This window comes from Amblyomma americanum, chromosome 1 (genome assembly GCF_052857255.1).
Source record: "Amblyomma americanum isolate KBUSLIRL-KWMA chromosome 1, ASM5285725v1, whole genome shotgun sequence".
Classification (NCBI taxonomy): domain Eukaryota; kingdom Metazoa; phylum Arthropoda; class Arachnida; order Ixodida; family Ixodidae; genus Amblyomma; species Amblyomma americanum.
In genome coordinates this window covers 149,516,559-149,541,632 of record NC_135497.1, presented here as the reverse complement: position 1 = coordinate 149,541,632, position 25,074 = coordinate 149,516,559, and the positions used below count along the sequence as shown (strand labels likewise).

The window sequence follows — 25,074 nt, the reverse complement described above, 5'->3', positions numbered from 1 at the left end:
AGCACAAACGCGACCACCCTCTCCCACGGCACCCACGGCCCAGCCGTTACCACTTTCTTTCGCACACGCGACAAAACGATCCCTAAAGTGTTTACTGAATACACCGCACGAGACGAACACAGTCGTTACGGGAATAGTGGGTTTCCGGTCACTCGGCTAAAGTGTTTACTGAATACACCGCACGAGACGAACACAGTCGTTACGGGAATAGTGGGTTTCCGGTCACTCGGCTAATACTCAGCCGTATCTCGTGCGCCCCCGAAACCTCGTCAGCCCCTTAACAACCACATGTCGACAGTTGTACATGGTTAGCGTTTTTCCCGGCGGGTCATCCCCGTGACGGCGCGGCGTAAACGAGGACGTCCGCTGCACGAAGGGGAGGCAGGGACGGGACGGGCCCCTTTGTTGGGGACTTCCGACCCCGCTGGAGCGGCCTTCCTTGCGAACACAAGGCCAACGAGTTCTCGGAAAGGTCAGCGAACTCCACAGCCTGGTTGAAAAAGGAGTAAAAGCAGGTAGCTAAAAAAGAAAAAAAACAAGGACAAACGAAAGCCACAGGTGATGCGACAAGTTGGACTACCCAATAGCCGAGAGTGTTTGTTGGGAAACGCCGTGTGTGCCAGGCTTTCAATGAGCAAGGTCGGTAAATTTGGTTATTGGTGTCCTCGTAATTTTCGTATTCGCATGATAACTTTGATCATGATGCTAAATGTTGCAATAAACAGCAAAAACTTCTGCGGTTTCAAAGGCTAATGATTAGTCATAAGTTTTCCTAATTACGCGTTTATGGCCTGAAGGAACATAGCTGTTAACTTGCATTGGTTTTCCTGCTTCGCTATGTAAAGGACAAAGTTTATGAGAAATTTATATCCATAAAGTTTCGGGATTGAAATCCATGTGCTCCGTGAATTCCGCAGCCGCCGCGAGATGCCGCGACGAGCCTGCTCGTCATCGAGACGCCCTTGAAACTTCGTGCTTGGATGGGGCTCTTTGCATTATGTGACTCCAGGTGAATGGGCTTTAATTGCCACGAAATCCAGCCCGAGATCGCAATGTTCGCGCCGAAATGTCTCTTCGAGCTTGAAAAAACATTGTAGACAAAATCCAGCGTGATTTCCAGCGCCAGTGGTTGTTTTGGTCGGCGGTGCATAACAGTACGAAACAATTTCGAGGGGGGCTGAAGCCCCATAAGCCACCCCCTGGCTACGCCCCTGCTGACATGGCTTTCACCATTCTCACGTATCCCCTTCATCCGACCAGAATAGGAAACAGCGTGACTCGTGAGTCGTGACATATGCCCGGACCTCTCCCTAGTGCGAAACGCAAAAAGATACGAATGGGTAAACGCTGACGAGACGCTAGGGAGTGATCATTGTCTCCTAAAGGTAGCGATTGAGGCGAACAAACTCAGGAAAAAGAGGGGTCAAGCGCGACTCACGGACTGGACCAAATTCAGGGACTCCGAAATTCCAGAGCTCAGTCAGTGAGGGGGTATTGAGGTTGGGCTGAGGCACTCATAGACAGCAGAGAACAATATACGACCACGGCACAAACAAATGAGGACACACCGGCGGTGGACAACCATCTCATGCATCTGTGGGAGGCCAGGAGGGCTCTCACCAAGAGATGGCTGAAACAAAAACATAATCGGATATTGAAACTTAGGATAGCGGGTCTCAGCAAGCAGGCTGAGGCATACGCGATGTCTCTCGCAAAAAGCAATTGGATAGCCAAATGTAACTGCATGAGGAGCACTCTCGGCTCGAACAGCGCGTGGAGCTTACTGAGGTGCCTCATTGAACCGAGGGGGGAGAACAGCAGAAACTTAAGACGAACATTACACGAATTTCAAGGTACAAATGAACAACTCGCTAGAGCGCTAGAAGGCCAGTACATATATGCACCACAGTAGACCAACACGAGGACGCACTGATATATACCGGGGAAGGAAATGAGGAGCTGGATGCGAAGTTCACTAAATGGGAGGTCAAAGCGGTGCTAGCCAGTATGAAGAGAGGCACGGCACCGGGAGATGACCGCATAAGGGTCAGTTTGCTGGCAAACCTCAACGAAAAAGCCGGCGAGGACCTCACTGACTTCATAAATAAGATATGGGCACGGGAACAAATACCGGAAGAGTGGAAAACATCAATAGTGACTTTCATACCCAAACCGGGTAATACCCCTGTCACACGGGCACCGCAAAAGCCTTTAAGAAGCAGGTCCTTACATCCAAAGGCGTAAGGAGTGCAGCTACACCGCAAAAATGTTGCGCCTTTGCCGCTAAGGGCCTTGGAGGCGAAGGCGCTCGTCAGAGACCTTTGGAGCCCAAAGGCGCCCTTAGAGAACCTGCGATCGCAGTGCCATCCAACGTCAAAAAGTAAAATGAATAAAAAAATAAATACAGCCAACAATGTTTAAAAACATTTTTCTTAAATACGAAAGTTGTGTCTGGCTTTGCTTTTTGTGCGGGTGTTTATGTTTTATGCACAGATTTGAAGGCAGTGAAAGTGTTGCAGCAACACCGAGGGCCCCTGGTGGCCAAGGCAATCCACAAAACCCCCTGCTGCTGATGAGAGTAGATGTTACAGTACTTTTAAGGAAGCTATCAGAATAAAAAAATTTTCTGAGCTCAACGAATGAACAGAATAACAGAATACCCTTCTTTAATTTTAAAACACTCACTTCAGCCGTCTTGAGCACAGCAGCGGGTGCTAAGCCTGAATGATCGTTTCACCTTTGGGCTGCACCGTGTAGCTACGTCGCTGCTCCTTTAAGCTTTCGCTCCTTTGCTGAAAAAAAGGTGCCTTTGCTGGAAAGGCCTTCGAGGAATGTCGTGTGACAGGGGTATAAGAAAATCAACACGGACAAGGGAAATCCCTTACGTCGTGCGCGGGCAAGCTTATGGAAACGATGGTCAGGAAAAGACTGAGTGCATAGAGGACCAGGAGCTTTTATCTACAACTATGTTCTGCTTGCGGGCACGCTTGTCAGCACACGACGTGCTTTTACAACTTAATAGGGAAGTCATAGGCCCCCTTTACGGCAGTCAACGGGACAGAGCTATCTTCGCTTTGTATTTGAAGGGGACCTTTGACAACGTTAAACGCAGTAAGACACAAGAAAATCTCAACACCACAAACTGCGGAAAGCGGACTTACCGGTACGTCAAGGACTTTCTCATGGACAGGAAGGCCTACATCAGGACATACGACAGTAAATTGGGACCCATAGAGATGGGAACGCGAGGCACGCCTCAAGGGGCAGTAATGTCGCCTCTGCTCTTCTACATAGCCATGATGGACCTCCCCGGGAGGCTCAACGCGATAAATGGCGTGAGACACGGCATCTACGCCGACGACATCACTCTGTGGTCGTCGAGTGGCAGTATTGGACAGATAGAGGACGCCTTACAGGAGGCAGCGTCAGCGGTGCATAAGTATGCCGAAGAGTGTGGCCTTAGGTGCGCACCCACGAAATAAGAGCTCCTTCATATCACGGGGGGGTAAAAAAATAGGCAAGCAAAATGCAAATATACATGGATGGAACTGTCTCGGAGGTAGAAAACATCTGCGTGTTAGGGCTACAAATCAACAACGAAGGTAATAATTCCATAGTGATTAACAAACTAAAGTCCACGTGCGAGCAAATCAGAAGGATGATTGGCAGGGTGTCTGGCAAGCACGGTGGACTCATGGAAAGGGAGACGTTACGCGCCTGGTGCAGGCTTTCGTCATCAGCCGAACAACATATGCAGTGCCCTACCTCAAACTGCGGCAGAGCGAAAAGAAGAAATTAGACGTAATAGTCTGAGCGGCCATCAAGAAGGCGCTCAGAATTTTCAGATTTTTCTCGATAGCAGAACTCAATGAGTGTCTGAAAGAGATAAATCCGTCTTGCTAGTAATAACATTCCATACCGGATCATTTTGCTGACATTCCTGTCTGTTTTAATACATTTTATTCTCATATGCATCTGTGTGTCATGGTGTGTCATGTCATCGTAAATGCTTGTATTTTACAGTTGTGTGTTTGCTCTATGTGCTCGAACTAGCGAATGTTTTGTTGAGTAAAGGGATGAATTTTTGCCCTACGTTTCTCTCTCTCTCCCTTCATTTAAACAGAACAGGTGCCCAGATAAATGTAACCACGTTTTTAACAATTCAAGGAGTGTCCTAGGCGCGTAAAATGGTTCAGTACTGCTGAGGGTAGTGTGGCCTACTCTGCAGCATCTATTCCAAGGCAAAATTTGAGTTTCAGTCCGGTGTGCGTATATGACATTGAATTGACCTTCGCACTTAGCGATTTCATAGCAACAGACTGAAGAAGTTGGCGCGGAAAAACGAGGACAAGCGAGATAAACAAAGACGTTTGTCTCACTTGTCCTCGTTTTTCCGCGCCAAATTTTTCAGTATGCATATCGACCAACTAGCCCAACTTTCTGCTATCATAGCAACAGCTTTAAGTCATGTGGCACGCATATTTTGACTATGGCCAATGCGATGATGTCTCCAAATTAGACCCTGGTCGTTTCCGAAATGTTGCCCATCCCACACCCAAAATTTTGCCTTCATTGATTTGGACCAAAATCTATTTTCAGGCTAATTTCAACGTGCTCGAAACTTGACCCGGGCCAGTCCCGAAATTTGGCCTCGCCCGATTTGGACCAACCATAACTGAGCGTCCAACCATATTGAGCGTGCAACTATAAAAGAGCGTGCCCGACACGATGACGACCTCCAAATCTGGTCCGGGCCATTGCCAAAATGCTTTCGCTCGACCTTTGGTATAACCTTGATTAAACCCTGCCTAATAACTTTCTTTTTCGCACTCCATAGTCGATTAATTATTTTAGACCGACTAGCTAGCTTTTTAAATATTAACTTCTTGTTCGCAGCAAGGTACCGTCCGAGTAATTTTTTTTTCTTCAAGCTCTAAAAGATAGCGCGAGAAATCCAAATACACAACAGTGGTGCTGCTTGAGCGCAACAGATGCAAATTCGCTTGTCGTATATCCCGCGCCCAATGCAAACACTAAACTCATCGGAGACTCAATTACCTGGAACGCCTCGTATGTTGCCAAATGAAATAACACCGTCAACCGCTCTTTGTTCCTTGGCATCGGGTGCTTTTCCGGGAGCAAGACACGTGCATCTAACGACGGAGAAAAGAAAAAAAAAAAGGGGGGGGGGGCTGCTCTTCTTGCGCCCGGTGGTGGTGGTGGAAACTTTATTAGACACAGGGGAGTTTAGGACGCGCAGGTCCTCGGGCACTCGCACGGCCCCACTGCACTCAAACGTTCATGTCCCGGAGGCGTTGGCTTGCTTGGCCGGGTACTGGGAGCCCGCGCGCCCACGCACCAGCTCGCCGCCGCCGAAGCCGCGACGCTCGCCAGCGCCATCTCTCGCTCGCAGCAAGCAAGCCGTGGGTCACGTGAAGAGAGCTCGCACTGTGACTGGCACGTTTTTTGTGGGGCGGGGCTGAACGTAGAGCTATAGTGCCTAGAATATCCTACTATAGTCGGATACAATTCAAGTCTGCAGTGAAGCTCCGCCCACATTCAGGGCCGCTGCACAGAATTCCTCCACGACAAAAAAGTAGTCCGTTAAATCTTTTCTTGTTACCTAAACAAGCAAATCACAAGAAAAAATTATAAGTTCTAAAATTTTGATAGCTGGCTCGTTTAATAAAGTCAAACATTAAAAAGCTGATTTCGTTTACTGTTGTGATTGGCTAGCGGAGTAATACAAGACGCCGTGGCCCGTGGCACAGTGTTGACAACTGCTGTTTTTTTTAAGTTATATCCTAATCTATAGTCTGCCGAGCGGAGCGCTCTCCCAATGGGAGAGGGTGGCACCGCGCGCGATGCCTTCCAACTTTGGCCGCGAGGGGCGCTGCTCGTCGTAAAGGTGCTAGCTAAGGTGCGAGTAAAGCTAAAGGGGAAAAAACGCAAACCCAAGAGTTGGTGGGATGAGGAGGTCAAGAGGGCGATAGAGAAACGCCAGGAAGCGTCCAGGGAACGCAGATATGCCAAGAAGAGGTGGAACCAGAAGTTGAAGTAGACAGAAAATGGGATACCTTCATAAAGTGTAGAAGGGAAGCATCCTATTTGATTAATGAGAAAATTAGAAGAAAGGGTGCCCAATGGATGTCAAAAGTAAATAAAAAGGATATAAAAGCAGCTCAAAAATTCTGGAAGCATCTAAATGCAATGAGTAATAAGACTAGGCTAGAACAAAGGTTTATTGTTACAGATCAGGGTATTCGACTAGAAGGGGATGAAGCGATAAAACACATAGGAGCAAGGATGACAGAAAAATTTAAGGAAAGAAATGTTGCAAACAATTTATCAAAGGAGGATAGACCGGTTACTGCAATAGCTTCACTTGAGCAAAGGGAGTGGGAAAGGGCAGAGAAGAAGGTTCCTAGTGGCACATCAACAGGACCAGATGGTATTCTGATTATGTTAATAAAGAAGCAAGGACCAAAATCCAAGCAAATATTAATACAGGTAGTGAATAAAATGATAGTGGATGGGAAAGTCCCCGATGAATGGCGATTAAGTAGAATGAACATGATATAAGGGAAAGGGTGACAAAGCCGACGTAAGTAACTACCGTCCCATAACAGTGACATCTGTGGTGTACAGGGTGGTGATGCAGATTATAAAGGACAGATTGCAGTCTTGGGTGGAGAACGAGGGGGTGCTAGGGGAACTACAAAATGGGTTCCGGAAACAAAGGAGGTTGGAGGACAATCTGTTTTCATTGACGCAGTGTATAGAGATTGCTGAAAAGGAACACAGGGCCCTATGGCTAGCATTTCAGGATATTAAGGGAGCCTACGACAACGCTATTCAAGAGTATCTGTGGGACATACCGGGCACATTGGATGTGTAAGATGGTGTAATTAATCTTTTAAAAGATATATACAAAGGTACCAGAGTGCTTATAAAATGGGAAAAAAAATGCATCATGGCCTATAGAGATACAGCGGGGGCTTAGGCAAGGATGTCCTCTGTCTCCTTTGTTGTTCATGTTGTACCTGCAAGGGTTGGAGACCAAGCTAGAGGGGAGCGGACTAGGCTTCAACCTATCTTTTTTCAAGCAAGGAGTATTGATCAAACGTTACCAAATCATTACCGGGACTAATACACGCCGATGATATAGTGCTAATGGCTGAAAGCAAGGAAGATTTGCAGAAGTTGATAGACATATGTGGTACAGAGGGAGATAGATTAGGTTTCAAGTTTAGTAAGGAAAAATCTGCAGTCATGATATTTAATGATGAGGTCGGCGAGCATAGAATGCAGGAGTTCACGCTAGAAATAGTGGATGAGTACAAGTATCTTGGGGTGTGGATAAATAACGGCGCTGAGTATCTGACAGAGCATGAAAAATATGTAATGAACAAAGGTAGTAGGAATGCAGCTGTCATGAAAAATAGGGCACTGTGGAATTACAATAGGTATGAAGTGGTAAGAGGGATCTGGAAAGGGGTGATGGTTCCTAGCCTGACTTTCGGTAATGCGGTCCTGTGCAAGCGACCAGATGTTCAAGCAAGGTTAGAAATTAAACAACGTGGCGTAGGGAGGCTAGCTTTGGGAGCACATGGCAATACACCAAATCAGGGGGTACAGGGTGATATGGGATGGGCGTCGTTCGAGAGCAGAGAAGCTAGCAGTAAGATAGCATTTGAGGAGCGATTGAGAAAAATGGAGGAAAAGCAGAGGGCTAGGAAAGTTTTCAGATATCTGTATATAAGGAATGTTCATACGAAATGGAGAAAGCGGACTAGAAAATTGACAAGCAAATATCTGGACAGCAGTAGGTGGGCAAATCAGCAGTTATCAGTTAAGAAAAAGGTTAAAGAAACAGAGAGAGCTTTGTGGAAAACAGGGATGCTGACCAAATCAGCACTGGGAACATACAGGATTTTTAAGCAGGAAATCGGCAAAGAAAATATCTATGATAACTGTAGGGGAAGCTCTTTGTTGTTTGAGGCCAGGACGGGAGTTTTGCGGACTAAGACATATAGAGTCAGGTACCTTGAGATAGACACGTTGTGCGTTGCGTGTGGAGGAGGAGGAGGAAACGGCTGAACACTTGATACTTTTCTGTAAAGGGCTTCACCCTACAGTGGAAAGCAGCGGGGCTGATTTATCCAGGGCATTGGGGTTTAAGGACAGTGAAGGGAAAGTAGATTTTAAGTGGGTAGAAGTAACCAAGCGAAGGTTATCTGATTGGTGGCTAAAATCAAGACAAGAGTAAAATTTCATAAATCATGGCTAGGTGGCTTGAGCCACCGCCCGATTTAAAGAGTTCAGCCGTATCCATCCATCCATCCATCGTGCCGTCGCTGCCGGACATGCTGCAGTTTCACTGGTCGTGCGTGGTGTGGATTATAGCATTTTGGTCGCATCTACGCCTTTTTCTGTTGTTTTGTCCGTGCTGTTCCATGTGAGGGAAAACCACAGCGACTAATGATTTGGTAAAGTCGAAGCATCAAGGCCGGGAAAAAACATGTTTCGTGCCGCTCTGTCGGAGTGGCTACCGGTCGAATCCGGGCAAGGCTTCTATGTTCTGTGTGTCCTCGGACCCAACACGGCTTGCGGAGTGGGAGCGGCTGATCAGAAGACAGCACCGCAAGTTGACTCCAGCGTCTGTTGTCTGCGAGAAACATCTTGAAGTGTGCCACATCGAGAGACTGTGAACGGTGTCGTCAACGAGCTCACCAGAGATAGACCACGTCTCATGCCCGATGTCATGCCAGCAGTATTCGACAACTATCCGAAATACCTTCTGCCGAAGAAGACATCGAAAAGAAAAGTGAGGAACATGTGTGGCTAACCTGCCGCTAAAGGGCAAATGCGCGGTGCCGGTGCAGGCGTCAGCCATGGACCGTCAAGCATGCTCGACGATGTTTCCGACGAGCCGGCAGCAACGGAGCAGCCGAGTGAGAACTCATGCCCGCAGCAGCAGATGGGCTGTATTGCTGTTGAAGATCAGCATCCGTTGGACTCATTTTGTATCCCTGCAACCTGGACCAAAATATCTGAAACACCTGCTGGCTCTGTAGCCTACGCACGTTATGGAGCAGAGAAAAACAACTTTGCCACTTTTTATATAGAAAGAATGCTAACATTTGGAAGCTTGATGCCAGAACGCAGCCTTGTAGTCACTACAATGTATTTTCTCGGAAAAGAACAAAGCAAGCGCGTGCTTACAACAAGCTCTGTTTTTAATCTGTTTTTACTGTATTGCAGATTTGTAAATAATCAATGACACAATCACCATTTTCTTTTGTTCCGTTACAAAGATAAGCGCAAGCTCATACACACCTGCATAAGTTGTACGAAGCAAGTTGTGATTTGCAAATAAAACACATTAGTAGTGAGACATATTCCAACTGCTTGTGTTGATCGTCGCATTCGACCTTTGAAGACGGAACTCGTGGTGGGAAAAGGCGAGAGTGCCCTGCTTTTCTTTTTATGCGACGCCATTCCGGACTAGATGTTCTGCTCGCCATTGAGAATAGGGGCCACGACTCGGTCTTTCCACCTGGACAGAGCTAGCCGAGCGCTCACTCAGCATGAAGGTGTATACGATATCATTCACCCGCGATCGCGATACGTGGATCGCAATCGACTGGCCCCTAGTCGAATAAGATCTCGATCGGAAGTTTCCATGTAGCAACAATGAGTCCGGACCATACTCGACCGTTCAATTTCACAACAACGTAATGCGGCCAACGCATCACCTTTCGTTGCTTATTTCAAGTTGGGTACCTCGCTGGACATTAGCCAGTCAATATGACTTCTGCTTAATTATTTATTTATTTATTTTATTTACAAATACTGCTGTCTCGGAAGGGAGGCATAGCAGGAGTGGGTACATACATTAGTAAAAACAAATAACATGGGTAGCATAGAAATAGATAACATATAGCAGTATTAAAAACAGATCACCAGGTCAAATTGTTAGGCAGCTGAACAACGAACTCTTCAATTGGCAATGCGCGAAGTGAGCCGTCCAATCGATTCCAAATTTTAACAGTTAGCGGGAGAAAAGAAAATTTAAAGCAGTCTATATGTGGTTTGAAAGGAACAATGTTTAATGGGCTTAAGTCCTTCCGTGGTTCACCACAAAGAAAAAACGAATAAAAATTTAGCAAACTGGACCTGGTGGTACGTGTCAAACGCTTCGGCGAGCGCTGTTTCAGTACAGGATTTTCTCCTGGTAATGCCAGGCCGGTAAGATTGTCTGCAGCCAGTAGTGTTTTTATGCAAAAAGTGATCTCAAAGCGTTCAGAGACAGGCTTTCGTGGTGAAAAGCGCAGCGCACCAACGCCAGACTTGCCGCACCTACGCTGCCTCGGCAGCGAACGCGGCGTGGTGGCACCTTAGCGACTGGCAGCGCCACCACGCGGTGGCCGCTGGAAGGCCGCCCGTTTGCCGGACGGCGAGACAAACGACGTCTCGGCTCGGTGGATGCAAGGAGGGCGGTCTGTTCGAAGATGGGGTTCGTCTGCCCGCCGGAATTAAGATCACAAGGAAAATCACTGCTTCTGCTACTAAATACCGCAGTGGAAATGTGATACCAACAGCGCACACTAGTAACTGATAAGTCGTCGCACGGCCGGTCTCGAGAGGAGCGCGCTTCTCTACTTCGAGACCGGCCGTGGTCGTCGCTGACGAGTTGCATGTTCATCTGGCAGATGGCGCAGCCTGTGAGACCGGCTGCTTGGCTCGCGTCTGCTAAAGAGTAGTAGTAGCTCTATGGCTAAAACCGTACTCGTAACCGAAAGCAGTTTCTTGCCACTTCCACCAAATACAGGTAAGTACCAATGTTCATTTAGATCTCAAACAACTTAGGCAATAATATTCTACCTTGTGAGCGCTGTTTGCTTTCAATTAGGCAAGTAATTGTCACAGAGGAATTTTTTAAAATCCGGCGCTTAAAAACGGAAGTCCTTGTAGAAAATAATATTCGCCGAAAAAAAAAAACAACTGAAAGTGGCGTTCTGAAATAAACACCGAAAAAAAAGTCCACCGAATTTTCGAAAATCAAAAGCGAAAAGTCCAACCCATACTTATAACGCTTATAATCCGCATGGGGGCGCTGCGCTACCTTGGACAAGCGCAGCTAGCGCATTTACTTCGCGCCTTCGCGCAAAGCAACCTCTAGCCTGTCGAAGTTTTTTCTATTGCAGCCTTGTGGGCCTGTGGTTTCTTCTGCAGCCGTTTACATTAAGCCGCCGAGGATGACTTACTGGAGAGCAGCAGGACTCACGTGAGTGTTACGGTTCTTTTGGTCTTTTTTAACGAAGCTTGGCCAGTCGTGACCACTTCGCCCTTGAGCATGCTAGCGAGTAGAAACTGGCATGTTAGCTGTTGTGCACACTAGGAACTAATTTCTATGCCCTTTCCAGTTACCTACAGTTTTCCTCAATAGCTGCGAGAGCAGTTAGGAACTCTCTCAAGAAAGAAACACTACAGTTATCTGCGGCGGCCGGTTCGGAGTCCACAATAAAAATGGCTGCATGGAAGGATGGGAAGCCTGTCAGTAAGTTCTCTCCTGTTTATGCAGTGTGGACACCCGAATGACGCGTGCCTTACTCATTTTTTTTTTTTACCCGTTGCTCACCCTTGAACTTTTTTTTTTGTACGCCGTGAACTATGAATGAGCCGCAATGTGCTCGGTTGCTAATTGCCTTTATTTTTTCATTTCATTTGCAGAAAAAGAGACGTGAGGAATGGATTGGACACCACAGGACAGTAGGAATAAAAGTGGAAGGATATAAACTGGCGTTTAATTTGTGGGTTCGAATTTCACGTGGTAGTCGACGGGACATGGCATGGCCATGCCCGGTCCAACCCCCCCCCCCCCCCCTCCCTGCTGATGCAGAGCGTAATTTTTGCATCGAGATCAGTTTACTGAAACTGCCGGAGCTTGCTGCAACCACGAAAATTTGGTGTCTTGCGCAGCCCTAGTACATTCCAACCAGGAAACCAAAATTCATCGACCGCAATGGCTCTTGCCGTTGGCAGTGGGCCCCCCTGGGCATGCCCCTGCAAGAATTAACAAGCTGAACCTAGGCACACGTTTCTGGATTAGCAGTGGCAGTCACACCTCAGAAGCGGGAGCCAACTCTGTACACCTTACATGTACAGGTAGAAGCGATACGATGGCCTCCGCGGAGTGCCGACGAGAATGGGCGGCACGAGGTGCATGCGCGGAAAGAGTAGCCTACCGTGCGCTCCCGGGTTCTCTGTCATATCAACGAAAAGAAAAATACCTTCAAGGCTGGGCGCCTACTTGTTTAGGAAACCACGGGCCTGGGCTGTCCACTAGCCACGTTTGGCCAGTTGGTTGAGCAGCCCTCAAAGTGGCCTCCTATGGGGGCATTCTCACAGGCAGTGCGCGAGGATGGCCAACAAGTGCAGTAGAGTGGGAGAGTCAAGGCAGGTTGGTATTGGAGTTGGGAGAGATGTGCTAGTTTGTATGCAGTTGCCTCCAGACCGCACATAATTTAAATCTAGTGTGTGGTGAGGCAGTTGTGTTATTAATGGGCGGCGATTTGGTTTAATGGGAATCACTCGGTGGTCCTTGGCTTTGGAAAAAGCTGCGGCACGTGTTTGTGCTCGTCCTTACTCTTGCCTCTCGAGAGGCTAAAACATGTGAACAAGTGTCATAAAAATGTTTTTAAATGCAGCCCAGCAAATCAGCGCATCACAAAGGAGCACTGACAAAATATTAATTTTTGGTTATGCGTCTCGTCGCAAAGAGCACTTGAATGCAGTGGGAGTATTAGCGGCACAACACACCAGATAGCACAGCAGTACATACGGAATATTAGACTTGCATGTGCAGAACAGATACTGCAGTACGTATTTTGCGGCAGCGTACTCCGCTCGTTTGGTCTAAAAGGAGTTTGCACCGAGTGTTGGAAATAATCGAGGCTGCATAAAAAATATCCTCAAGGTAATTTGTGGTTTAAGTGAAGTGTGACGAGTTACTGAAATCATTGCAATTCATTCAAGAAATGAAAAAAATTGGAAAATTGGGGGTTTAAAGGTGTCAAAATGCTCTGAATAAAAAAGCCAATGCTTGGTGATGGTAATTCAGAAAATTTCGAGTAAAATGCATTGAAAAGTGTTTCCAACAGAGACTGCGGCACGCTGCCGTGTTGCACTCTTGCAGGCAAAGCTTAAGCGTCCGATTTTTTTTTCCGTGGCATATACACCTACTCTCCTTCTAAATTACATACAAAACTCCGAATCAAAACTAGAGACTATCAGCGTGCCGGCTTTGAAAGCACAGATTAATTAGTTTCTGCACTGATTTTATCTGGATCAAGCTATCGCAGACCTTGGAGCTCATCAGGTGTGTGACCATAGAGACTCTGCAATACTTCTTGGTAATATATCGTGCAAACAGCCGCAAAACTGCGATTTCAGCCTAAATGTTGGAGTGGGGGAAAAAACACCTTGGCCTTGATGGACTTAACCAAGGTATGAATAAATAGAAAAACCTTTATTTCTATTGAATCAAACAAACAGCACTTTGAACACGAAAAATGGAATGAAACATAGGGCGAAAGCAAATTTCAGCTGTCACTTTCAGCTGTCTAAAAATTTTGAACTGCAATATGGTGACTTTCTGAACTAGGAATTGGAGAAAGAAAAGCGGGAAGTCTGAACTTAGACAACCGAAGTAAGGTGCGAAGACATTTCTTATTGTCTTCAGATGAAACAGAAAAAAAGGTGGCACTAGTTCCAACAAACAAAAATTTTGAACTGCAATATGGTGACTTTATGAACTAGGAATTGGAGAAAGAAAAGCGGGAAGTCTGAACTTAGACAACCGAAGTAAGGTGCGAAGACATTTCTTATTGTCTTCAGATGAAACAGAAAAAAAGGTGGCACTAGTTCCAACAAACAAATGGTAGTGTGCACATCGGGTGGAAGAAATGGCAGTCGAAATTGGAATAAGAAACCAGTTGCACAAGTTTTTAACAATGTGTTTTGTTGTGTGGCAGGAGGCATGTTTGCACTACGTCAAAAATGTCATGAAAACCCGGCCTTTCATTACTAAATACACATTAAACTTCTGTAATCCTTTAGTCATTGGAGTGCTGAAGGTCGGCAGTAGAACCTTGTTTATAGAGAGACAACAAGCAATCTTAATACACAAACTGTCAGCTAATTCACAAGGCTGCATCAGTAAGTCTGCAGCACATCACAAAATGCTGAAGAGAAGCAGAATAGATGACAACATACAGCCCGTAGAAATTTGAAATGCCATCAAAACCAACAGTGCTCATGGCAACAATAAAGCAATACTGGTGCTCAAATGTACAGTGGTATGTAAAAACAATCTTGCCTTACTTAAGGCAACACATCTTGAAATGGGAAGTAGCTTCACACCCGTATTAACAAGGTTCTACTACAGCAACGCCAAGCAGCTGCCTTATCACACGCTTCTAGTGCACACATCCATTACCAAACTGGCTGTGACAGTGCCACTACCACAGACAGTACCTCTCAAACTGTGCATGCCACAAAACCTCGTCCACAAGTGACTTCAACTGAGATGAACCCTGTGGCTCCTCCAAACGCCGCAGACACTAGTTGGAAAACTAGCTGTTGAGCAAGCTCTGAGTGACCATCAGCAGGCGCCTTGCCATGCGTCCCAAGTCATGTGATGCTGTTCCCATGATAAAGTTGTTGAGCTTGAGGCACAGCTGAGACAGGATGACTTTCATGTGCTCTTTGGTTATCGCGTTCTCCTTGTCCAGGCTAAGCACTGCTTCCTCCAGGTACCTGCCGACAGGAAACAAGACAATGAGAACTTCATGTGCCAGATAAGATTTACAAGATTTACTGCAGGGATTTCAGTATTCAGTGAAATGGCCATTTTTGTTAATGTACACTTCATTGTACACAGGGGGAATTCACTATCACTGGTGCATTCCATGGCCTACACCCCATACCTCCACACTAAGAATGCAAAGTTGTAGCAGCTACGCAAGTAGTGTGCCTGCAAAAGCGTATCACTTGTACTTCTTGAAGCCTCGGTGAGGATTCTGACGAAAACGGAGAGCAGGACAAAATGATGTACTTGGCATTGCAAGTCATGAACAAGGCAGTTTGGCTTTCAGTTATTCAACCCTCCGATTATAATTTTCACCAATGGTGAAATACTTTTTGGGCATGGATGGAGTCACAGCGACAGGCGTGCCAGCCGCATATCACTCCACCGCATCTCGATCTTACCGCTCAGGTCGTGGTGAGGGGCAAAATGAAAACGTGGAAAAAGGTAAACCGCAGTGCAGGTGCCAGCCACAGTACTTATCTTTGGCACAATAAAAGATGCTTTTCTGTAATTGAGATGTATGGTGGACTACTACTCAGGTGTGGGCATAGCCAGAGAGGAGACGCGCTAGCTTTGGCAGTGCTGCATGACATGGAGTATACTGAGTGTCCCAACCAAGCTTTCACAAAACAGTACCCTAGGTTACTGAAACCAACTCGGTGCTCTCAAGTGAGTCATGTGGTTTAGCCTGCAGTGTCTTGTTCTGCAAATTTAGTTAATTAGCTAAGGCTAACCAGCTAACTTAAATACTGGCTTCAGAAAAGAAGTTAATGCAAAAGCTGTAAATCAGTGTGAAAAACAGCCAGGTGAAATGTTTGCACAAGGTACCGTTTACGTAGCTTTTTTTTTTTAGCCTGCCCTAAAAGAAAGCGAGTGAAATTTAAAACCTACCACTTCAGAGGGGTGCTACCCGAGTTCCCCAAAATGCACTGTCAAGGAACAAACCTTGATTACCACCAGTACACTCTCCCCAACAGGGCTTTGTATTTACACTGGGCATGGGATATGAAACAAGTGAATAAACGGAGCAAACCTGCCACCATTAATTTGTTTGTAAAAATAAATACTACCAATGAATGGAAAAGATTTGTCCCGCAGTAAAATAATTGGTGATGGTAACTTTTTACTGTTGATGGGGAATGTGGGGATCGGAGGTGAAATTTATATTTTGGTGCAGAGCAACGAGATCTGCCGTGCTTATTGGGAAGTCCACAGAATGCTTAAATACAAAATTTCACTCAAATATCTTAAATGGGTCATGCCATGGTCTACCAACAAGTTGTGCTTTTACATTGCAGCTACTAGCCACGAAGTTATTATGCGTACTTAGAAAAGAAGCGGGCCTCTATGCGTCCATTTGAGCTAGAAATTGCAATCTGATGTTATCGGCTCCAAGCTCTTTTCCCTGGCAGCGACAGCTATGTTGAAGCAGCCTGAGTGATGTCATAACCCGACAGCGCCGTCGTCTGCTGCAAAACTGTTGTGCGCACGGTTGGTGTGGAGCAATACGAGAGGGAACACAGGAGCGCATGGCCTCGGAAATAGCAGCCGGCGATGCTTACTTTGCATGCGCGTTTACTGCAAATTCTCTGCGTCTGTCCGTGGCAGTGCTTTGTGAAGTGCAGAGGCCATGTGCTCCTGTGCTCTCTCTCATATTGCTTCTTCAGTTCAAACTGGAAAAGGTCTGTATCGCTGACATGCATGCATGCCAGAGCTAGCTAGTCGTTAAATAGGAGTCCAACTCAGTCAAAGGTGAAAATTAAAGTACGGAAGACAGGAGCGTGGCAAGATGGTGGTACAGTCAGATTAGTGCAGTTCTGTGTTTTGAGGCACAACTCAACTGCCTTACACGCCTGTGCAGACTGGGAGGCTCCATCTCCTAGTCGCCTGCTAGCAAAGCGCTGATTTTGTTACTGTCATCGCCCTCTCGTAGCAGCTACTTGGTTAAGTACTAGGTTTCTCCACTGCATGTAAGGACGCCGACGCGAAACCAAGCATAAGTGTCATGGAAACGTGTCCACCAGTTTGGTGGCAGTTCCATTGCTGCTGCCAATATGCAGGCCACATGATGGCCCGCCCCTTGCTCAACCTAGTGCAGCAACCAAGTGATAACATGACAACCCAGTTTTTAGAAGTAAACTTTCACTGGTGTTTTGTTTTACTGTTCCATTATTTAACCTCATTTTTTTCTTTATTGGTGCACTTCGTTCTACAAGCACAGCTCTAAGTACTACCATTTGTGCGATGATTACAGGTAAATAAACTGCTCGTGCAGTCTAAGAGGACACGATAAACTCAGTGACAGCACAGGAATACAGCAAAAGTTTGTACTTTAAGGGAGCAGGAAAAAATATTCGAATTATTGAATGACCCTGAAAAACAAACAAGAACCGCTTGCGTCACGGTAATTTTATTTGGTGAAAGACTGAGCAATGGTTGCTTTTCAGATGAGAACAGTGCGACAATGACTATTCCACCACTACTGCGTTGTACACCTCATGAGCGGCGAAGTCACGTGCGAGAAGACTTCACTGCACAAACTGCGAACAGCACGTTACGAGCATGCAGTTTCAGTGGACTGGAAGAACCATGTGGATGGAAACGCTCAGCAGCGGCAAGAAGAAAAATGAGTATAGAAAAGAATAGCAAGACAGGCCAATCAGCGCCCAAAATGGCACGCAGCTGGGCTTGGTTGGCTGGCTGATACAGGCTAGCATGAAGCCTAGAAAAGCAAAACCATGTGGCGTAACTATTCTCAAATTAATTTAGGCCACCTGGAATTCTATAACATGCGTTGACTTTGCATATGACATAAGCGTTTCTGCATTTAGCCCCCATCGAAATGCAGCCTCAGCAACTTGGATTTGACCCTGTGACTGGGCTTAGCAGCTAAATGCCACAGCAAATAAACCATCGCAGTCTATTGAAGTCCTGAAGTAATCTCGTGCTGGAAAATTCCACACCAATCATTGCTAAATTTAAGCTGCCCAGATATTTCGCATCTTTTCTTTCCCCTAGGCATTCCAGTGATTTTTGCTAACTGTATCCTTACTGCAGAGATCTAGATGTAAATCATCATCATCAGCCTCACTCCCATGCAGATCAAAGGCCCTCCCATATCTCTCCAATTAGCTCTTTTGTGTGCCAGCTGCGGCCACCCTATCCCCACAAACTTCTTAATCTCGTCCACCCACCTAACTTTCAGCCGCCTCTCGCTATGCTTGCCTTCTCTTGGAATCCAGCCCGTTACCTTTAAAGGCCATTGGTTATCTTTCCTTTGCAATACATGCCGTGCCCAAGCCCATTCTTTCCTATTTTCCTCTTGATGAAATATATACCGTATATTGCTGCATATAAGTTGACCCCCTAAATTGCAACCCTCGTTGGCAAAAAATTAAAAAAATTGACTCAAAATGGAATTTGACACAATCCCCATCACTTCCGCCGCTATGAATGTATGTTCTGGAGCTGACTGGAAGTTTGCTCTCGCGCTGTCTACTGTTCATCTGAGAAAGCAACTGTCAGTGCGATCAAGCCGGATAAATGGCGCGTAATTCAGTCTTATTAGTGGAATCAATTTACATGCGAAAGAACAATTTTTCTGATACATGGAACTCCATGCATCCTGCCAGAAACAGGCACCAGCATGGGGCAGGTACTGCATGCTGCTATGCTTCTGCTGAAGCACAGAGCAGCACATGCAAGGTCTTCCGGTCTTCTGTCACATGCAGAAAGAGGGGCATGGTGGTTATCCCCGGTGCCACAGTGGCTTTCGTCCTCGCCCGTGAAAACGGTCCATCATAAGGTACAGTTTAGTCAGGCACAGCATGCCACCAAGCCATTACGGTCAACACTGGTCACGTGTTTGCCTAGGAGCTTGCAGCCTAGCTTTTTCCTCATAGGAAGGCTGACCACCTGTTTGCAGTCTGTCACAGAACAAAACCGTAGATCTATTTCAAAACATAACAGCACTGGTCTGCAGTTCTTGACACTTCAAGAACTGCACTTCCATACTACAACAAAAAAGGTGCATTTGCGACTGCAGCCAAGAAGACCAACTTGCACATGAGCTAATAGGCCAGATGAAGGTATGAAAATGAATGCTCGTTACTACTCTCTTTAAGAAAACATAAATCCAAGATTGTCATCGCCGATTGCATGCACCCATGAAATTTCGTAGCCATGCATGTTTTTCTGTACTACATGTACAGAGGGCAAAATGCTTGTCCCAAACAGTGTGCTCTGGACTGCTTCAGGCTATGTACATCACATCTAGCAATGCCACCTGGTTCCAAACAGGTGTTTTGATCCCGGTCGCGACGGTCGAATTTCGATGTAGGTGAAATTCTAGAGGCCAGTGTGTGGTTCCACACAGGTTGTAAAAGCATGCTCAGCCAGACTGACAGGACTGTCTTTCTCTTTGTGCCTTGCTGGCCACTGTGGATTTATCGCCATCACAAGTGCTCTCTGTGGTGGCAGCTGAGAAAAACCTCTGGGACACTGTTCAACCAATCAACATGATCACTTTCCTTCCCTCTTAAATCAGTCATGGTGCCATTGTCAATGCCTTTAAGTAGCTTGTTTGAATTGCATGCAGAATGCAATGAATTAATCCGATTATCACAGGTGCACTGTTGTGCATTTGCACATCGTGCAGTTCCCATGACATTCTGAACTATGCATATCATGGGATTCACTCATCGCTGGTGCTGACAAACAGCCACCCCTGCACATCGTCAAACCTGGATGTAACAAACCTCCATATAGCAAATGCCTTGATATTACGAAGCTTTTCAATTCCCCAATGCCACCCCCAGTGAAGCACATATATTTGAGACCTCTATGCAATGTACGTGTTGTGGCAGTTGACTTTGATATAATGATATCACTTTGCCAACTACTATCTGTAAGACTAAATTTGGCAGAAATATTCCGTAACGATAAAGGACGAACTGACATGAGAGGAATGTCTATGATTGCAACGACCAATCGCCCGCCGTGCTCCAGCGCCATTGGCGCATTTCCGTTGCTTTCGCTTTTGAAACGTCATACCTCGAGGCACAACAGTTCGCATTTAAATACAGCGAAAAATAATAGGATGTAGCATAAGAGACATGGCACAAACGGTGCGTGCCCATCACTGCCGCATGGTTGCTCGCGTGATTCTGGCGCCAATAACTCTTGCGCGTCGGGAGCGGGGTCGGCGGAGAGCCAGTTCCCTGGGGCAACAGTGGGGGGCAGACTGGGAGAGGAAACGTGCACACAATCTCCTCTAGCCTGTCCTCAGTGCCCCGGGGCCTCCCCCACTTGTAGCGGCGCTGTGCAAGCCGCGCCGGAGGTGGTGGCAGCTGCTGCCAGTCATGCTACCAGCGTGATCGTGAAATGTTTCTCCGCGTTGCCCGTTCCGCATTTCTTCTGGTTTTCAGTAAATAATTTCACGGTAAGGTAACTTCACCTGCATTTCATTATTTGGTTTCCATTCTGCATTGTCCTTTCCAGACTTCATGCGAAAAGTGCATGTAATGAAAGCCTGGACGTAACAAAAGATCCTAATTTTGTTCAATTTACTAATAACGAAGTTTGACTGTAAATCTGAGGTCGGTGCTCACAATAGTCATGCAGCTAATTGGCAGAACCATGATGCGACTATATGTTGCTTCAGTGTTGTCTGTAAGTAACGACTGCCATGCACTGTTGGGAAACAAAATGTGACACTACTGTAACACTGCCTGAGGTAAGTTGTCATATTTCACAATTACATCACAGCAACATTTATGGGCATGCATAGCACCAACATTGGGTACAAACACCTCGCTCAACGTTGTGAACAGAAATTTTCAGCATAACACTGATAAGGCCAATGATGCACTGGTAATGTAGTTTATTGAATCCTGCTACTTCTCGTGAAGTAGGTGAATGCAGTGTAACTGTAGGATACTAAAGCAACATGTGAGTAGAGCTCAGAAAGGTGCCTTGATGAAAATTAGCATGTGTGTTTTCATAAAATGCAGTTCGATAATGCTCGCACAAAGACAGCAGCACGTACTAATATGGTTTTTTAAATAAAATTTTTGCCATCAGAAGTTCAAAAAGACAAAATAACTTCGCTTGACTGGCGAGCGTCACTGGCTCTAGAACAAGGGCCCCATGTGGGGGATATATAACCTTGCTAAAAGTCACTCATCTCTATGTGTGCACAGTGCGGTGGCCTTTTCTGGTTCATAATGTTTCTGTATCGTAGTAATTCATGCATTATTGATTATCGCCGCAGAGGTGCTTGCCATATGTAAATTACACTCGTCAATTTACATATAAAAATGAGCACGTTGCGATCGTTTACTTTGAATGGTTCTCTGCACTTCACCTACGTTACTGTGTAACGTAATACCTGGTGATCAAAAAGAGTAACGTAAGCAACAGTCAGGCAACGCTTCACTCTGACATTTGTGGCCATTCAGACGTTTCAGCAACATTTTGAGTTGCCTGGTCGCGCGCACGCACGCACACACAAACCAAGTAGCACACCAAGCCTCTCCGCTTTGCTTTTGTAGCGATAGCTACATTACGGTAGCATTTCGAGCCTTCAGCGTGGCGGCGCTACCATGCTGTCACGTGGTTGGTCATGTGGTGCGGAGCAGCTGCCAGCGGCGCGGCGCCGTGCCTGATCACGCGGTTGGTCATGTGACCAAGGTCCACTCAGCCAGCTGTAGCTATCACGTCACTCCAGGTTTAGCCAAAGCTTAACCACCGCCAATATTTTGCGGCCAGCACCGCAGGCAGTGCTTCTGATGGCAAAAGCAGCAGGCGAAGTCGGCGTGGTCAGCAAGGCACTAAAGACTGTGTGGGCCAGACATGCGTGCACCCAGCCTCAAACCAGGCCGTATCATTAGATACCGACAACGCAGCCAGGAGCGGTCCAGAGCAGTGTTTTTACTTCTGTGCAACATCCTAAACATGTATTCATTAAAGGGGCTGTCACACTAGTACAACAAGACACTGATGTGGTCCCAACGATGACATTGACGATAGGCCAACCGGTCGGCAGACCAAGCAGTCACATAAACCGACGACAACACCAACACGACCGCAGACCAGATGTCTTCGCAGCGTGACATGGTTTGAGGCTAGAGACGCTGACAAAACTAGTCAGCCGACGATCATAATCGTGTCTTCGCGAGACTGGCTGCTGAGCTAAAACATTCACCAAACATGAACCCAATTCTGTGTGCCGATTGTCGACGAAGGATGCATTTCAGCACTCATGCATATTATAAAAAAAGTATAATCACTGCAAGGCCTCGCATAATATGCAGCCTACACGCGAGCATAAACCGCAAGTACCTGGGGCTGTTGCATTCGTGCGAAGTGTCTGCAGCAGCATTTTCCACTCAAGATGAGCGGTATGTTGCTAGACGACGATCTAGGATGTGAAACACGAAATGGCCATCGGCGAGCATTAGTCCACACAGACTACCTTGGCGCAGTTCCAAAGTGCAGAAACAGTCAAGAAAGAATGGAAGAGGAGTTAAAGAACTCGCAAAAAAAGCGATAATCTACTGTATGAGAAAAAAAGTAAAAAGGAAAACAGGACTTGCATCGCTATGTATCCTTCCTTGTTTTTTTCCTTGAGCCAGAGAGAGAGAGTCAAACTTTATTATGTAAATAGAAAGGATAAGCTGGCTCAGATGGTGAATGCCGGCATATTCTTGGTCTGCGTCTCTAGTCCGGGATGCCGCAAGATCTTGCCACCTTCCGAGCCTGGTGTGCGAGGGCAACTTGTGCCGTCGCACCCAAGGAGGAAGGTCTCCCAAGCCTCTTTAGTAGGTGTGGGGTGGGGAGGGAAGTGGGGGCTGCGTTGACAGGCCCGCACCATGTGGGACAGAGAACAGAGCTTGTCACAGTTCGGGCACAAAGGATTCACCATCAGGTCATAGCGAGCAGCCGTCGTGGGACACTAGTAGGTGTTTGTCTGTAGCTGTCTGTAGCCAGAGTGGAGCTGCTTGATCTTCCGCTAGCTCAAAAGTGTGTTTACAGTCCTAAAATGTTTAGTTGCTAAAGAGTTCTGCGCATTGCTGCGCCACACGACTCATCACGCAAGGAATGTTTGTGGTACAACTCTATGCACAAGAGTGCAAAGAAAACAACCAACAAATGGCCCTGTGAAAGCTGGCGCAGGTTTTGCTGGTTACTGCACTCCATAGCAAGTTTAAAAATATCAGCAGTATACTCCCAGCAAGCTTGAGAGGAGTTTCAGTCTGCAGCTAGTGGCAAACGCCTACTGCCGTTGTGAATTTCACACTTCAGAAAAAGAAAAAAAAACCTATAAGCTAAGAACCACATCTATACTTTTCAAGGTGGAGAATGAATCTGTCTCCTGTGGTGTAGTGGGTATCGTAGTAGGCCCACTATCCGGAGGTCGCTGGTTCGAATCCATGTGAGAAAGTTTTTTCGTTCTTTTAAAATTTCTTAGCCTTTAAAAATCCCCCTTCTTGTTTTGCTGCAAGCGACTGCTTTTATTATTCGAGCTGTGCCTTTCTGATCCAGCAAACAGTGCCGCCCAGTACAGGTCAGCACTCAATCTAGGCTCACAATCACCACTGGTAAGGCGTTTGCTTTAGAATGGAGGGATTTATTAAAAAGAATTGAAAATAAAGTGTCCCTCATAGCCTGAGCCACTCTGGGACATCAAACCCCCATAAACCAGTAGAAAATCATGAAGTACAATGATAAACAAAAGGAACAGTTGTGACAAAACAAGGCGAGTGAGAACACTTGAGGGCAGATTTGGCGGGAGGTTTTGCAGGTTGTCTTGCTAGAGTGACATGGGAGTTGACGGACCATCGGCCAGCAGCCCTCTTGCAAGCAAGAGAGTGCTGATGCCGACATCATGATGACACGGCATTGGGAAACTGAATCGGCATTGTGTTGTACTAGTGTGACAACCCTTTAAGCAAGAAATGGTAGCACCTTTTGCTTCCCACAAAACATTAGATGTTGTCTAGTACTGGAGTGGATTGGAAAGAAAAAGGGGACGCCTATTACCATGCCATAGCACTGTCCTGTCCCCAAACAAGAGTGAAAAAGCAAAAAGGCTGCAGCAAAATACTTGCTTCAACTTAATTTCACTGCTGGATGACAGGTCCGCACAAAGCTGCTGGATGAGAGAGAGCAGAACTGGCTGCTGCAAAGGGCATGGATGCTGGCCAAAGATGCTCGTGGGGGAAACCATCTCGCACGTTGACACAACTGTAGCCAGGTCAGCCACAGACAGAGCCTGGACAAGGCCAAAAGGTGTGTGATGCACCAAAAAACAGGTAGAGAATGAATTCCCCGTCGCTACATTAAAGCATGCCACAAAAGCAGCTAGCATACTCACACGCGTATGTGCTAAACTAAATAGAAACACAGCGGGTGAACTAATTAAGTGCTTGAAGGGTCATGAAAGGATGCAATGGCAATAGCATACAGAGTACTGCATTGCTTAGTGAAAACTGAAAAATTATCTCAGCATATTTTCACAGAGGTGGCATTTAGTGGCAAGTTTTGTTTTTATTACATTTGGGTCGGGTACTTACCGCGTTTACTTGCATAATTTGCGCACCCCCAACTTTTACTCTGATTAAAAAAAAAAAAAGTTGACAGAGACACTTAACACAGCTTACTTGTGAGAAGGCGTAAGCCGCCACTCACTTTGTGAATGCAGTTGCCAAGGTACACGTGTGACAGTCTTAAACAAACCGCTTTTCAACCACATGTTGGACCTTACGATGCCACATGAGTGGATCAAACTGCTGCGTCTGCACTGATTCTGCAGTGACAACACAGTTGTTGCCTGCTATAGTGGTGCCCGCTCAGAGCCCGTGTCTGTGGAGAGGGGCCTCAAACAAGGCTAAGGCTGCCCAGTCACTACACTCCTATATGCAATGTACGTTGCGAGGCCTTGAATGCACCTTGCCTGGGTTCCCATTATACTATCTCTATGATGGAATACTGGACATTTGGATCCTGCCAGGCCTGGCATATGCCGACAACTTGGAGGTACCTGCACAGAATGTGGACTCCCTCCAGCAGCTGGTTACCCTGGCTGCTACGATGTTGCCCAACCGGAGCTCCAATTAAACACCAAGATGTCCGCCATGCTGCAGCTCTCAAGTACACACGACAGTGCTGAGGTGACCATACCTAAAGATGTGATGCCA

General features: G+C 46.5%; 3 protein-coding genes across 10 annotated transcripts in view; 2 read left to right on the top strand and 1 right to left on the bottom strand.

Moving 5' to 3' along the window:
- Positions 1 to 2,831: 2,831 nt before the first annotated feature.
- LOC144114260 (uncharacterized) lies at positions 2,832 to 3,482 on the top strand. Its single transcript, XM_077647872.1, has one exon. It carries the CDS (start codon positions 2,832 to 2,834, stop codon positions 3,480 to 3,482), a length of 651 nt encoding a protein of 216 aa, XP_077503998.1.
- A 7,625-nt stretch (positions 3,483 to 11,107) lies between these two features.
- On the top strand, positions 11,108 to 11,802 carry LOC144136421 (protein stunted-like). Its single transcript, XM_077668725.1, has 3 exons — positions 11,108 to 11,290; positions 11,430 to 11,563; positions 11,737 to 11,802. The coding sequence occupies exons 1-3, from the start codon at positions 11,262 to 11,264 to the stop codon at positions 11,748 to 11,750; spliced, it is 177 nt and encodes a 58-aa protein (XP_077524851.1). The 5' UTR covers positions 11,108 to 11,261; the 3' UTR covers positions 11,751 to 11,802.
- A 1,713-nt stretch (positions 11,803 to 13,515) lies between these two features.
- The window catches only part of Ge-1 (Enhancer of mRNA-decapping protein 4 homolog Ge-1), an 89,249-nt gene continuing 77,690 nt past the window's right edge, over positions 13,516 to 25,074 (bottom strand). For all 8 annotated transcript variants that reach the window (XM_077647289.1, XM_077647293.1, XM_077647287.1 and 5 more), the window contains exons 25-26: positions 23,986 to 24,149; positions 13,516 to 14,823 (exon numbers count right to left, since the gene is read on the bottom strand). In XM_077647289.1, coding sequence (XP_077503415.1) covers positions 14,640 to 14,823; positions 23,986 to 24,149 — 348 coding nt within the window. In that variant the 3' untranslated portion in view covers positions 13,516 to 14,639. The remainder of the gene's footprint in view (positions 14,824 to 23,985; positions 24,150 to 25,074) is intronic.